Below are 13,304 nucleotides of genomic sequence, written 5' to 3' on the forward strand. Positions count from 1 at the left end.
GTTTGCCTTAAAAACATGGAGCTGATTCTCTCCACGAATTAGTCCTCAGTGAGACAGCGGGACAGTCTCGTGAAAGTAGAGACTATATATATATATTTTTTTTTTTAATATATGAGGTATGTATGTATTTGGCTGCACCAGGTCTTAGTGGTGTCACATGGGCTCTTCTGTCTTCGTTGCAGCATTTGGGATCTTTCGTTGCAACATCTGGGATCTAGCTCCCTATCCAAGAATTGAACCTAGGCCCCCTGCATTGGGAATGCAGAGTCTTAGCCACTGGTTTGTGTGCCTATGTGACTCCATGGACCATAGCCCGCCAGGCTCCTCTGTCCATGGAATTCTCCAGGCAAGAATACTGGAGTGGGTAGCCATTCCCTTCTCCAGGGGATCTTCCCTACCCAGGGATCGAAACTGGGTTTCCTGCATTGCAGGCAGACTCTTTACCACTGAGCCACCTGGGAAGGTGATTTTTCCAGTAGTCATGTACAGATGTGAGAATTGAACCATAAAGAGCGCTGAGTGCTGAAGAATTGATGCTTTCAAACTGGGGTGATGGAGAAGACTCTTGAGAGTCCCTTGGACAGCAAATCAAATCAGTCAGTCCTAAAGGAAATTAACACTGAATATTCATTGGAAGGACTGATGTTGAAGCTCTAATACTTTGGCCACCTGATGGGAATACCCTACTCATTGAAAAAGACCCTGATGCTGGGAAACACTGAGGGAAGGAGGAGAAGGGGGCAACAGAGGATGAGATGGTTGGATGGCGTCATTGACTCAACAGACATGAGTTTGAGCAAATTCCAGGAGATAGTGAAGAACAGGAAAGCCTGGTTTGCTGCAGTCCATGGGTTCACAAATAGTCAGACATGACTGAGTAACTGAACAACAATTCCTCAAACGTTCTTCTTAAGACATTTAACTAGTGTCCTTACTTGCTTTTGTGACAATAAATGACATTATTTGTAAGTGATTGGATTTCAGTCAGTTCTTTTAAAATGCAGTGCATTTTGTCTCCATTTTTAATACTAGCTGACTATGGCTCAGATCATGAACTCCTTATTGCCAAATTCAGACTTAAATTGAAGAAAGTAGGGAAAAGCACTAGACCATTCAGGTATGACCTAAATCAAATCCCTTACGACTATACAGTGGAAGTGAGAAATAGATTCAAGGGATTAGATCTAATAGAGCGCCTGAAGAACTATGGACAGAGGTTCGAGACATTGTACAGGAGGCAGTGATCAAGACCATCCCCAAGAAAAAGCCATGCAAAAAGGCAAAATGGTTGTCTGAAGAGACCTTACAAATAACTATGAAAAGAAGAAAAGTGAAAGGCAAAGGAGAAAAGCAAAGATATACCCATTTGAATGCAGAGTTTCAAGGAATAGCAAGGGGAGATAAGAAAGGCTTCCTCAGTGCAAAGAAATAGAGGAAAACAACAGAATGGGGAAGACTAGAGATCTCTTCAAGAAAATTAGAGATACCAAGGGAACATTTCATGCAAAGATGGGCTTGATAAAGGACAGAAATGGTATGGACCTAACAGAAGCAGAAGATATTAAGAAGAGGTGGCAAGAATACACAGAAGAACTGTACAAAAAAGATCTTCATGACCCAGATAACCATGATGGTATGATCACTCACCTAGAGCCAAACTTCCTGGAATGTGAAGTCAAGTGGGCCTTAGGAAGCATCACTATGAACAAAGCTAGTGGAGGTGATGGAATTCCAGTTGAGCTATTTCAAATCCTGAAAGATGATGCTGTGAAAGTGCTGTACTCAATATGCCAGCAAATTTGGAAAACGCAGCAGTGGCCACAGGACTGGAAAAGGTCAGTTTTCATTCCAATCCCAAAGAAAGACAATGCCAAAGAATGCTCAAACTACCGCACAATTGCACTCATCTCACACACTAGCAAAATAAGTCTCAAAATTCTCCAAGCCAGGCTTCAACAGTACGTGAACTGTCAACTTCCAGATGTTCAAGGTGGCTTTAGAAAAGGCACAGGAACCAGAGATCAAATTGCCAACATCCGTTAGATCATTGAAAAAGCAAGAGAGTATTTTATAAGCAGGAGAGCTTTTGACACTAGATCACCTGACCTGCGTCCTGAGAAATCTGTATGCAGGTCAAAAAGAACCAGTTAGAACTGGACATGGAACAACAGACTGCTTTCAGATTGGGAAAGGATACATCAAGGCTGTGTATTGTCACCCTGCTTGTTTAACTTTTATGCAGAGTACATCATGAGAAATGCTGGACTGGATGAAGCACAAGCTGGAATCAGGATTGCCTGGAGAAATATCAATAACCTCAGATATGCATATGACACCGCCCTTATGGCAGAAAGAGCCTCTTGATGAAAGTGAAAGAGGAGAGTGAAAAAGCTGGCTTAAAACTCAACATTCAGAAAACAAAGATCATGGCATCTGGTCCCATCACTTCATGGCAAATAGATCAGTAAACAGTGGAAACAGTGGCTGACTTTATTTTTTGGGCTCCAAAATCACTGCAGATGGTGACTGCAACCATGAGCTTAAAAGATGCTTGCTCCTTGGAAGAAAAGTTATGACCAACCTAGACAGCTTATTAAAAAGCAGAGACATTACTTTGCCGACAAAGATCCATCTAGTCAAATCTATGGTTTTTCCAGTAGTCATGTATGGATGTGAGAGTTGGACTGTAAAGAAAGCTGAGCGCTGAAGAATTGATGCTTTTGAACTATGGTGTTGGAGGAGACTCTTGAAGAGTCCCCTGGACTGCAAGGAGATCCAACCAGTCAATCCTAAAGGAAACCAGTCCTGAATATTCATTGGAAGGACTGATGCTGAAGCTGAAACTGTAATACTGATGTGAAGAACTGACTCATATGAAAAGACCCTGATGCTGGGAAAGATTGAAGGCAGAAGGAGAAGGGGACGATAGAGGATGAGATGGTTGGATGGCATCACCAACTCAATGGATGTGAGTGTGAGTAAACTCCGGGAGTTGGTGATGGACCAGGAGGCCTGGCGTGCTGCAGTCCATGGGGTCTCAAGGAGTCGGATAAGACTGACTGGACTGAACTGTCATTATAATAAGAGGAGATGCTTGTTGATTGCTTACTCATGGTAGACCCTGTGTGTGATATGTCATGATGCTTGCAACTTTGTGAGGCCCCTTTCTTCCTGTGAAACTGCAGCGCAGAAAGGTTAAGGGGTTCATCTAACAGAGGATGGAACTGGAATTCCAGACTCTGACCCCTAAGCTTGCGTACTTAAACCAGGCATTATAATAACCTCTGTCTCATTGTTTGTGTAACCTCAGTTTTGAAGCGCTTATTAAATGCCAGCCTCTGTGAGAAGTGTGTTAACAAAATCACTATGACCGAGGCACTATTTTAGCCCCATTGTTCGTGGTAAGAGTGGTACAGAGGGCAATCTATATCGTAGCCGCTCCGAGGAGCAAGCTTGCAAATACTGTCTGGCCAAATCCCGACTGTGGCTTGATGAACCCAGTTCGTGATCTCTGGGCGTCTCTGCTCTGCTCCTGAACCTGTGTGCTTTCGTCTAACTTGCCAGCCTGATGGATGGGTGAAAAGAATAGCACTTCCCAGAAGTTTTGATTTGTGTTCTTTTTAATCAGAAAGGATGAGCACCTTCTCGTTTTTCTAAGTAATGTCTGATTCTGTCCTTTGTCGCTCAGTTGCTCATTTATTTCTGACTCTTTGCGACCCCATGGATTGTGGCATGCAGGCTTCCCTGTCCCTCACCGTCTCCCAGAGTTTGCTCAAACTCATGTCTGTTGAGGCGATGATGCCATACAGACATCTCATCCTCTGTTGTCCCCTTTGTTCTTGCTGGTCTTCAAATCAAACAGCTTCCTTCATCTTCGTGTACCTGTTACTCAGAGGCCCTGACTCCCTGACTCGGGTGTGATGTGTTTGCTTGGATTTGCGTGGGCAGAGTACAGTGAACAATCCATTTCACATGTTCTGGTAAGGTCGCAGTTCTCAGTTATGTTTCTTTAACAAAATTAAACGGAGTAACAATTTTAAAAGCAATAGCAACCAGCCTTGTTCATTTGGAATGAATGGCTGTGCTTCCTTGTAATTCCATTTACCTGGGAAGATTTGTATCAGTCAGGAGAGGGGAGGTTATGCCATGGTAACAAACAGTTCCCCAAAACAAACAGCTCAGTGGTTTTCACAGCATGGTTGAGCTCTGCTTCTGTGGGTCAGCGGGTGGTTCCTGCTGTCTGTAATTTCTCAGGGGCCCAGTCTGGGAGGGGCTGCAGTTCGTGGCAGGGTCTCCACGATCTTAGAAGCAGGGAAAGAAAATCGATTGGGCCTTGAAGTTGGCTTCTAAAGCCTGTACCGGGAGTGACACATGATGCCACTCAGCTCACTGGCCAGGGTAGGTCATGGTGCCCACACCAGTGTTCAGAAGGGTGGAGAAATGAGATCCTGCTGATGTACAGCCCCAGGGTGTGGCGGGGGGTGGACAAACACTTATGGGTCCCAGGGGATCCCCTTGGGAGCAGCAGCCCATCTTCTGCACCTCAAGTAGCAGAAGTCCTGAGACTGTGCTGAGCAGAAGTGAGATTTTGACTTAAACAGCAGGAGCTCTACCTGACGGATGTAACAGGTGAGGCCAGAGCTGGTTTTCCTCCTCTGGGATCGGGGAGAAAGCCCAGGACCCAGGTATCGAGAGGCTAGCCAGTGAGTCGGTCACAGACATGGTTTCCTGAAAGCCTGGTCATCGGGATTGGCCCACTCACACGTGTTGAACCTGGGTTGTGCGTTCCGATTCCACCTGCTTTTCTGCGTGTTCGAAAGTCATCAGATGAGCTCTTTCCTGTGTGTTTCCCATGGTCATTTTCTCTCTGCCTCAATAACTCAGCTCTCACCTGCTGTCACAATGCGTTTTGCCAGGTCACTGCCTCAATTTTTTTTTTGGACACGAGCACATTAAAAGGCACTGGTTGGCTTTCCCTTTCTTTTAAGTCATCCAACTCTTACAAATAATATTCTTGATGATCTTGAGGGTTTTTTTTTTTTTCCTTTAGAGGTAGTTTTATTGATTTTGAGAGTTCAGTTTACTCTGTGCTTCTGGTGGAAAATGTCATTTTCCTTCTTTTCCCTTGACTTCCTGCATAGCCTCAGTGTGTGTTTTAGAGGTGAGATCGTTTTCCTTGCTTCTAGAAAGTAAGCTGTCACAGGCCTGAGACCACACAGCTCTGACACACATCAGGTGATGTTCCTGTGAGCTGTCTGCCTTTGAGAACAGCAGAGGAAGAAGGCAGATCCAGCCCCATATGGCTCACACAGCTCAGCCCGGGAGAGGATGGTGCTTAGCTCCACACTGTCAGTCAGCGACACGTGGAACCCGACGGAGCACAGCTGCACAGGCACCCTGCCCTGGGTGGGGGAATGCTCCTACCTCCCTGAGTAGGTGCTGAGCTGAGTCCAGTGAGGAGAACATTCAGGCAGAGCTGGTTGGGGGGCAGCGGGGGGCAGGCAGGGACCTCTGGTGGACCTGTGTTGTTAGAAAGTTTGAAGCCAAAGCATTGAGATATGGGTCCGGCGAATCAGGCGGGAGTCTGCCTTTGAGGCCTTCTTGAGTGGCTTTGTGAGAAGCATGGACTTCACCCTGTCAGCTTTCAGTAAATATTTGTGTGAGTCATGTGGATTGTTCCACAGGAAGGACAGACATTTGGTGTATAAGACTGAGTCACGAGGACCCACCCAGCGCTCTCGAAGTGGCTACTCGTTGCTGTGAAGTACAACATGGACCTGGCCCCAGGAGGGAGGCGCCCTGTTAGGAGGAAGTCCACCCACTGTATTTCTTAGGTGCAGCGAACGCCCAGGAATGCCCTAGCAGAGACCAGGCCCACAGTCCTGGCTTCCCAGGTGGCGCTAGTGGTAAAGAACTTGCCTGCCAGTGCAGGAGCTGCAAGAGACAGGAGTTGGAGCCCTGGGTCAGGAAGATCCCCTGGAGGAAGGCGTGGCATCCCACTCCAGTATTCTTGCCTGGAGAATCCCACGGACAGAGGAGCCTGGTGGGCTACCATCTTTGGAGCCGCAAAGATTTGGACACTGAGCGACTTAGCACGCACACAGGCCCTTGTCCTGCCTGAGGAGGCCCGCTCGGGGCAGGGTGGTAGGGGGACTGTCATTCCACACCAGCAGGGATCTGACTTCTCCTGTGGAACTTCCTGGCGAAGACGCTGGGAATCCTGGCCTAGAAGCACACGGCTCCCCATCTCTGCTGGGTGCCCCCCACCGACCCCCTGAACTGCACTCAGAACATGCGGCTGTGAAGCGCAGCTGGGAGGTTGATGGGAAACACAGGCCTTCCGCGGCTCACACACAAGGCTCTGCTCGGGGACGGGGAGGTCTGTGTTCTGCTCGGTTGCAGGTGTAGACTGGAGGCTTCCCCGGACAGAAGCATGCAGCTTCACAGGAAGCTGGCCTGATGGAGACAGAGGCCCTTTGAAGGGAACACATGTACGGTGTGGTCAGTTGTGTCCGACTCTTTGCGACCCCATGGACTGAAGCCCACCAGGCTCCTCTGTCCGTGGGATTTTCTAGGCAAGAACACTGGCGTGGGTTGTGATTTCCTTCTCTGTTGAAGGGACGCAGGATCACCCTCACTCTCGAAACTGCACCCTGCCTCCATTCCAGCGATGCTGGGGGCTTCCCCAGCCCTGTCTCCCCAACGCTGGCTCGCGACCCTGGACCCTGAGCCCTCCCAAGCCGCCCCTGTGTCTTCCTGTCTGCTCACATCCTGCCTCTTACACCCATGCCGCGACTTGCTGGGGTCTTCCCGGCCTCCAGACGGGTGATGCGTACCCCTCTGTCCGTGTCGCTGCCTTCTTCCTCACATGCATCTCCTCTTGTTTTCCAGGCTCTGCAGAGTAACCTGAGGTACTCCCTGTTGCCCAGACGACTCGTCATCAGCAAGAGATTAGCCCAGTGCCTGCATCCCGCCTTGCCCAGTGGCGTGCACTTAAAAGCCCTAGAAACCTATGAGATCATCTTTAAGATCGTGGGGACCAAATGGTTGGCCAAGGATTTGTTCCTGTACAGGTAATGCTAGCTTCACCCACCACTTCCCTCTTCTATTCCCCAAGGAATCCACGTTTCAGTTCGCCAGCTCAGAAAAGTATGCTGCTGCTGGTGCTAAGTCGCGTCGGTCGTGTCCAACTCTGCAACCCCATGGACAGAAGCCTACCAGGCTCCCCGTCCACGGAATTCTCCAGGCAAGAATACTGGAGTGGGTTGCCATTTCCTCCTCCAAGAAAAGGATGAACAAGGCAAAATACAAAGGGATGCGTCCATTCGCCATGAAGCCATCCATCAGGAGGTTCCCCCAGGGCCCACCCTCCAGAGTCAGTCCTCCCTGACTTTTCTCCTTAAGCTGAGACGCACTGTTGCACACTGCCTGTGGCCTGCCCCCTGCCAGCACTGGGTGGTGACTGTCCCGTGACGGCTGGGCACCTCCGTCACCAGCGTAGACAGCTGGCCGGCTGGCTGGCCGATCCCTTGGAGCTTCTGACCAGGCCTCTCATTTTCCTTCCTCTCCCTTTTTTCTCTGTCCTCAAAGCTGCGGGCTGTTCCCGCTTCTGGCGCACGCAGCCATGTCGGTGAGACCCGTGCTGCTCGGCCTGTACGAGAAGTACTTCCTCCCGCTGCAGAAGCTGCTGCTCCCAAGCCTCCAGGCCTTTGTCGTCGGCCTGTTGCCCGGCCTGGAGGAGGGCTCGGAGATCTATGACAGGTGGGTGTCGGCCAGAGCCCATGGCCGCCCGCCCCGGGGTGGGGGGTGCCCACTTGTGTTTTATTCTGCTGCTTTGTGAGAAACGAGGGGAGACGTGCGGAGAAGACCTCGGAAGCAGGGTAGGTGCAGAACGTCAGGCTGACATTCACCTTTCTGTGGCGTCTCTGCCTGACGAAGTACCGCGTGCCCCTTTGAATTTTACCATGTTTCCAGGTGAGGGTCAGGAGGTGAGAAAGTTCCCCAGAGTCTCTAGGTCTGTGGGCAGTGGGGATGGGGTTCTGCCTCTTATGTGTCAGGTTCTGAGGGTCTCCCTCCTTCTGTATACTCGTGAACATGAAAGCATTCGTCGCTCAGTCACGTGCGACTCTTCAGGAACTTACAGACTGGAGCCTGGCTGGCTCCTCTGTCCATGGGGATTCTCCAGGCCAAGAATACTGGAGGGGTTTGCCATGCCCTCCTCCAGGGGATCTTCCCGACCCAGGGATTGAACCCAGGTCTCCAGCATTGCAGGCAGATTCTTTACTGTCTGAGCCACCAGGGAAGCCCATTGTTTACCAGGCTGCTTCCAAATAAAAAAGCAAGCCTGGGTTTCATTGATGGGTAGGGCTCAGCTTGACGAGTTGCAAGCATCTCGGAGAAATTCGGCAAGCTCACAGGCACAGAAGTTCATGCAATGGTATTCGTTTGTTTTGTTTATTTGAAATGGAGGCCAATTACAATATTGTGGTGGTTTTGGTCACTGCTTAGGATGGTAAAGAATCTGCCAATAATGTGGGAGACCTGGGTTCGATCCCTAGGTTAGGAAGATCCCTTGGAGAAGGGAACAGCTACCCACTCCAGTATTCTAGTCTGGAGAATTCCATGGACTGTATAATCCATGGGGTCACAAAGAGTCAAACATGACAGAGTCTCTTTCACTTTCACTAGGAATGGGAGAGAGGATTTATCCATTCGGACCATGGCATATACACAGAGAGTCATTTCTGGAGAATCATAGTATGAAAACTCAACTTCCAGGGTGTGAACTGTTCTGAGTGATGCCACAGGACGAGCCTCTGTTCACAGGACCCGTTTCCAGAGCCCACGTGCAGCTGGCTGGCAGGTCTAGAAACCTGCATGCTTGCACAAGTTTCCAAACTTTGATGACCCAAAGCCCTGTTCGAATCTTCCCCACACCAGAGACCCCAGCCGCGCCACCTTTGCCCTATGGTGTCAGCTGTGGCAGGGAGTGGCAGGGGGCGTGGAGTGGAAGCACGGAGTCCATCCAGGGCCCACTCAGAGTGTGCCCCTCAAAGAAACCAAATAATCAGAATGTTTGCAGGATGGTGGCTGGTGACCCAAGGGTGCGTTAAAGTCACACGCATCCATCCTGGCGTTTGATGTGCACTTGGGCTGTTTGAGGCTTCCACTCAGAGCGGGTGGTGGCCCTCTACCTCCCCGTGGGGAATCCACCTCTGTGATATGCTGAGTCACTAGCATCCACTTCCCTTGGAGGCAGGGTCCGTCTTGTTGCTATCTTAAACCTAGCTCCACGCCCTGAGAAGCCAGGTGGGCCTGTGGGTTCAGGAAGAGTCAGGGTCACACGGGGTTAACAAGCCAACTTTTATCCCACTCTGCTCTTGACTCCTAGCCCCAGGCTCTTTCTAGAAGTTCTGGTCCATTCCTGTTTTACAGATGTTTACTGTAAATGCTTTCCCCGTGCCCCCATCATCTAAAGATGAGCACTTCAGCTCCCACAGTGTAAGGCAATTTTTTTTTAACCTGTAAGAATGAATCACACCAGAAACCTGTCAGTAGTCAGGGTGTTGTCATATATTCTCCCAGCTGATCAATGAATGTTCATTTAAACGGTTGCTCCAGCCGATGAACACGAGTGTTTTCTCCTAATATTATGATTTCTCAGTGTTCAACCGCGAGCTGAGTAAAGCTCTGTGAGTCACGGGGTACACGTGGCTGTGACACAAAGCCCAATCCGGCGTCTTCGGTGCTCAGGGGTACGAGCGACCGGCCTCCGAGGTGAAGGCTGGGGCAGGGTTGCATGGTCTCTGAGCGCAGGCGTGTGGGCACAGCGATCAGGTGACTAAATGTATCCAGGTCAGTTTGAGAGGGTTCCTTCCTAACCTGCTCAGGAATTGAGTCAGACACCCCCCCAACCCCTCACCCCCAGCAGATACTCTGCAGAGGGTCTGGGGGTGGGCCGGTCACCATGTCCGAGCCGGTGGAAAATACTGAGGGGTGAGTGAGTGAGCGCGTTGGGGCTGCTGAGTCATGGGTTTCGTGGAGGCGGGGACAGTTCCTGGTCTCTGCTTGTCAGTGAACCATAAGGCAATGGAGATTTTGGCCGGCGTTCCGTCTCATTATTCACCCTGGCTTTCTAATAACCCTTTGATGTCCACAAACACTCCCGCCCAGGATCCCCCTTGTAAAGTGCACAGGAAGTGCCCACATGGCTTGCTGTGAGTTGCTGTACGAGGAAGACAGGATTCGTGGTTGGGGGTGGATGCTAAACCCCTGCTCCGAGGAGATGGAAGAGAGGTGGGAAGTTTTCAGTGGTTGGAAAGCAGGCAAAACCCGGGTCCCCAGACATGACCCTTGAACTTAGTGGTTCTCAGCCTAGGGTGGCTCCAGCCCCCAGGGCACCCTTGGCAGTACCTGAGTACATTTTTTGGGTGTTACACCGGGGTGGGGCGGGTGCTACTGGCATCTAGTGGGTAGAGGTGAGGGGTGTGCCTGAACACCCCAAGATGCGCACGATTGCCCCCACTGCAAAGAAGGGCCCAGCCCCAGGATCCACATGGTACAGGGTGAGAAACCCTGATTTAAATGGCAGTGGGCAAATCTTCACTGGCCTCTCTCCTGGCCAAGGCCAGCACCACGCTGAGGAAGCCCTGCTGGTCCTAGAGTTTTCTCCCCCTTGTTGTTCATTCGCTAAGTTGCGTCCAACTTTTTGCAACTCCAACCCCATGGACTGCAGCACACCGGGCCTTCCTGTCCCTCACTATCTGAGTGACTTTGACTTTAGCTTTTAACCCCAGTTATCTTGCTCTTTAGTTTGCTCTCCATAGAAGTTTTGTTGTTTAGTTGCTCAGTCATGTCTAACACTTTTGTGACACCATGGACTGTAGCCCTCTATGCTCCTGTCCATGAGATTCTCCAGGCAAGAATACTGGAGTGGGTTGTCATTCCCTTCTCCAGGGGATCTTCCTGACCCAGGAATCAAATCTGCCTCTCCTGCATTGGCAGGCAGATTCTTTACCACTAGCACCACCTAGGAAACCCCCCTCCATGGCAGAGTCTTTTCATAATTACTTGTTTTTCTGACCTGTAACATCATTTAAATTTTTAATATCCATTCATTTTTAAGGTAAAATTTTTATTTTTATATTAAACTGCTTCTTTAATATGAAAGTCATTCAGTCTTGTCTGACTCTTGATGAGCCCAGAGACTGTACAGTCCATGGAATTCTCCAGGCCAGAATACTGGAGTGGGTAGCCTTTCCTTCTCCAGGGGATCTTCCCAACCCAGAGATTGAACCCAGGTCTCTTGCATTGCAGGTGGGTTCTCTACCAGCTGAGCCACAAGGGAAGCCCGTTTCTTTAATATAGAAAACTGGGCAGTGTTCTCTGAATGTTGAAGAAGGGATAGCATAAATGGCATTCCCCAGGCTCTCGGATGGTGGAACCCCCTCTACCGTGGCCAGTGTTCCCTGAAACGTGCTTTGGGGATACGCTTTTGTAAGCAAGGGGCAGGAGACAGCAGTGTCCACGCTGTAGCATTTGTGATGGGTTTTAGCTTGGCGTTGGTCTTGTGTGATAGGGACCCTGGAGAGACGAGCTCTCCGGGGGCTTCCTGGATTAACCTGCTGCTGTGGGAATCTCTTCCTAGCTCAGGACCATCCTGTGCATCCACTGTGTCCACAGGGACCCATCTACCCAGCTTACCGCAACTGCAGCTGCTGAATGCTGCTTCTACCCCAAACTAGGGCTTTTGGTGGTTTTCAGAGCTGGGCAGAGAGAAGCTCTATTTGTTGGCTCAGCTCTGATAGAAGGCTGATCAATACCTTTAGCCTCTAAACCATTCTGTGTCCTTCTAAGCATTTGGCTGTTACTGATGCTGCTTCATTTTGTTTTTTTTTCTCTGTGTCATTCGCTACGGATATTTTATGAGTTGAAAAGCGCTAGGGTTAAGGAAAATAGAATTAATTTTTGATGTTGAAAGGTAGTAGACTTTATTGTACAAAATGTTTAAATATACACTGAGCAAGCTGAACTTGGGCAAACTCCGGGAGACGGTGAGGGACAGGGAGGCCTGGTGTGTTGCAGTTAGTGGGGTCACAAAGAGTCGGACGTGACTTAGCTGTGGAACAACAAGAGCAAGCTGCACACAGTGTGGGTCACAGTGAAGTGGAGAGAGTGGCATTCATCTGACAGTTTTCTGGAGGCCCAGCCGTGTGTCAGACGCTCATCTGGGCACTGGGGAGGGTCAGCTAGCAGAACAGACCCGTGATGGGTGTCTACTCAAGAGACAACTTGCGTTATTTTCACCCCTTTTCTCTGCCACGGCTGAGATGACATGCACAGGGCTTTCATTTGTCCCAGGCTCCACTGCCAAGAAGTAGATAGAGGATTGCGGATTCCAGAACGCCACTGCTTTATACTGGGCTTGTCCTTTTTTTTTTTTTTTTCCCGCTGTGGTCAATGCAAATAGGAAGCATATGAAAGATGGAATCATTTTAGCTTTCGAGTCAGACCCACTCCTTAAGTGAAATCCCTTCGTGGGATCTGCCTCCACTGTCGTACTGATAAGTGCCGTCACCGGGCCCACAAGCTGTGTTTTCACAGTTGGTGGGAAAGGGCCCCGCTAGCCACAGGCGCTCCCCAAGCGGAGAGGGGCCCACCTCAGTCCGTATTGGTGGAAAAACAAGCTTACACCCCCCAATGCTGCTTCTCTCTGAGGAGGTCCGTCCAAGTGCCGATGCGGTGTCACGGCATCCCGGGTAAAGATAAGACCTGAATCCAGGCGGGTGGTCCACAGGAGGGCTTCCCGCAGTGGCAGCTGGGGTGTGGAGATGCTGGGGGCAGAGTGTCAGGAAAACGGCCCCAGACCTTCTAGAATGTGCCATGGTGTGGGAGGCCCAGGCAACAACTGTCCCCAGTATTTCTGAATTCCAGTGTCCCTGAGCACGTGTGTGGCCGTGCTCAGGTCAGGGATGTCTTTATCACTGAGTGAGTGAGTGATAGTCGCTAAGTCGTGTCTGACTCTTTGTGACCCCATGGATTGTAGCCTGCCAGGCTCCTCTGTCCACAGGATTCTCCAGGCAAGAATACTAGAGTGGGTTGCCATTTCCTTCTCCAGGGGATCTTCCCCACCCAGGGATTGAACACAAGTCTGCATTGCAGCCGGATTCTTCACCATCTGAGCCACTATGGAAGTCTTTATCATTACTTAGGTCTTTAATCAGTCGTGTCAGCTTTTGTTGTGTTTTTTTCCGCACGTTAATGACTCCTTGTGCTTTTATACAGGGTGACTGTCTGCTTATCTC

The 13,304-nt window shown here is 50.0% G+C and overlaps 1 protein-coding gene across 4 annotated transcripts in view; it reads left to right on the forward strand.

The window, feature by feature from the left end:
* The window catches only part of DOP1B (DOP1 leucine zipper like protein B), a 131,004-nt gene that overhangs the window by 29,734 nt on the left and 87,966 nt on the right, over positions 1–13,304 (forward strand). For all 4 annotated transcript variants that reach the window (XR_009737757.1, XM_061424471.1, XM_061424491.1 and 1 more), the window contains exons 3-4: positions 6,892–7,073; positions 7,591–7,761. Coding sequence is in view for 3 of the 4 variants with exons in the window: in XM_061424471.1 (XP_061280455.1) it covers positions 6,892–7,073; positions 7,591–7,761 (353 nt within the window). In the remaining variant the exon portion in view is untranslated. The remainder of the gene's footprint in view (positions 1–6,891; positions 7,074–7,590; positions 7,762–13,304) is intronic.

Source organism: Bos javanicus, chromosome 1 (genome assembly GCF_032452875.1).
Source record: "Bos javanicus breed banteng chromosome 1, ARS-OSU_banteng_1.0, whole genome shotgun sequence".
Taxonomy (NCBI): domain Eukaryota; kingdom Metazoa; phylum Chordata; class Mammalia; order Artiodactyla; family Bovidae; genus Bos; species Bos javanicus.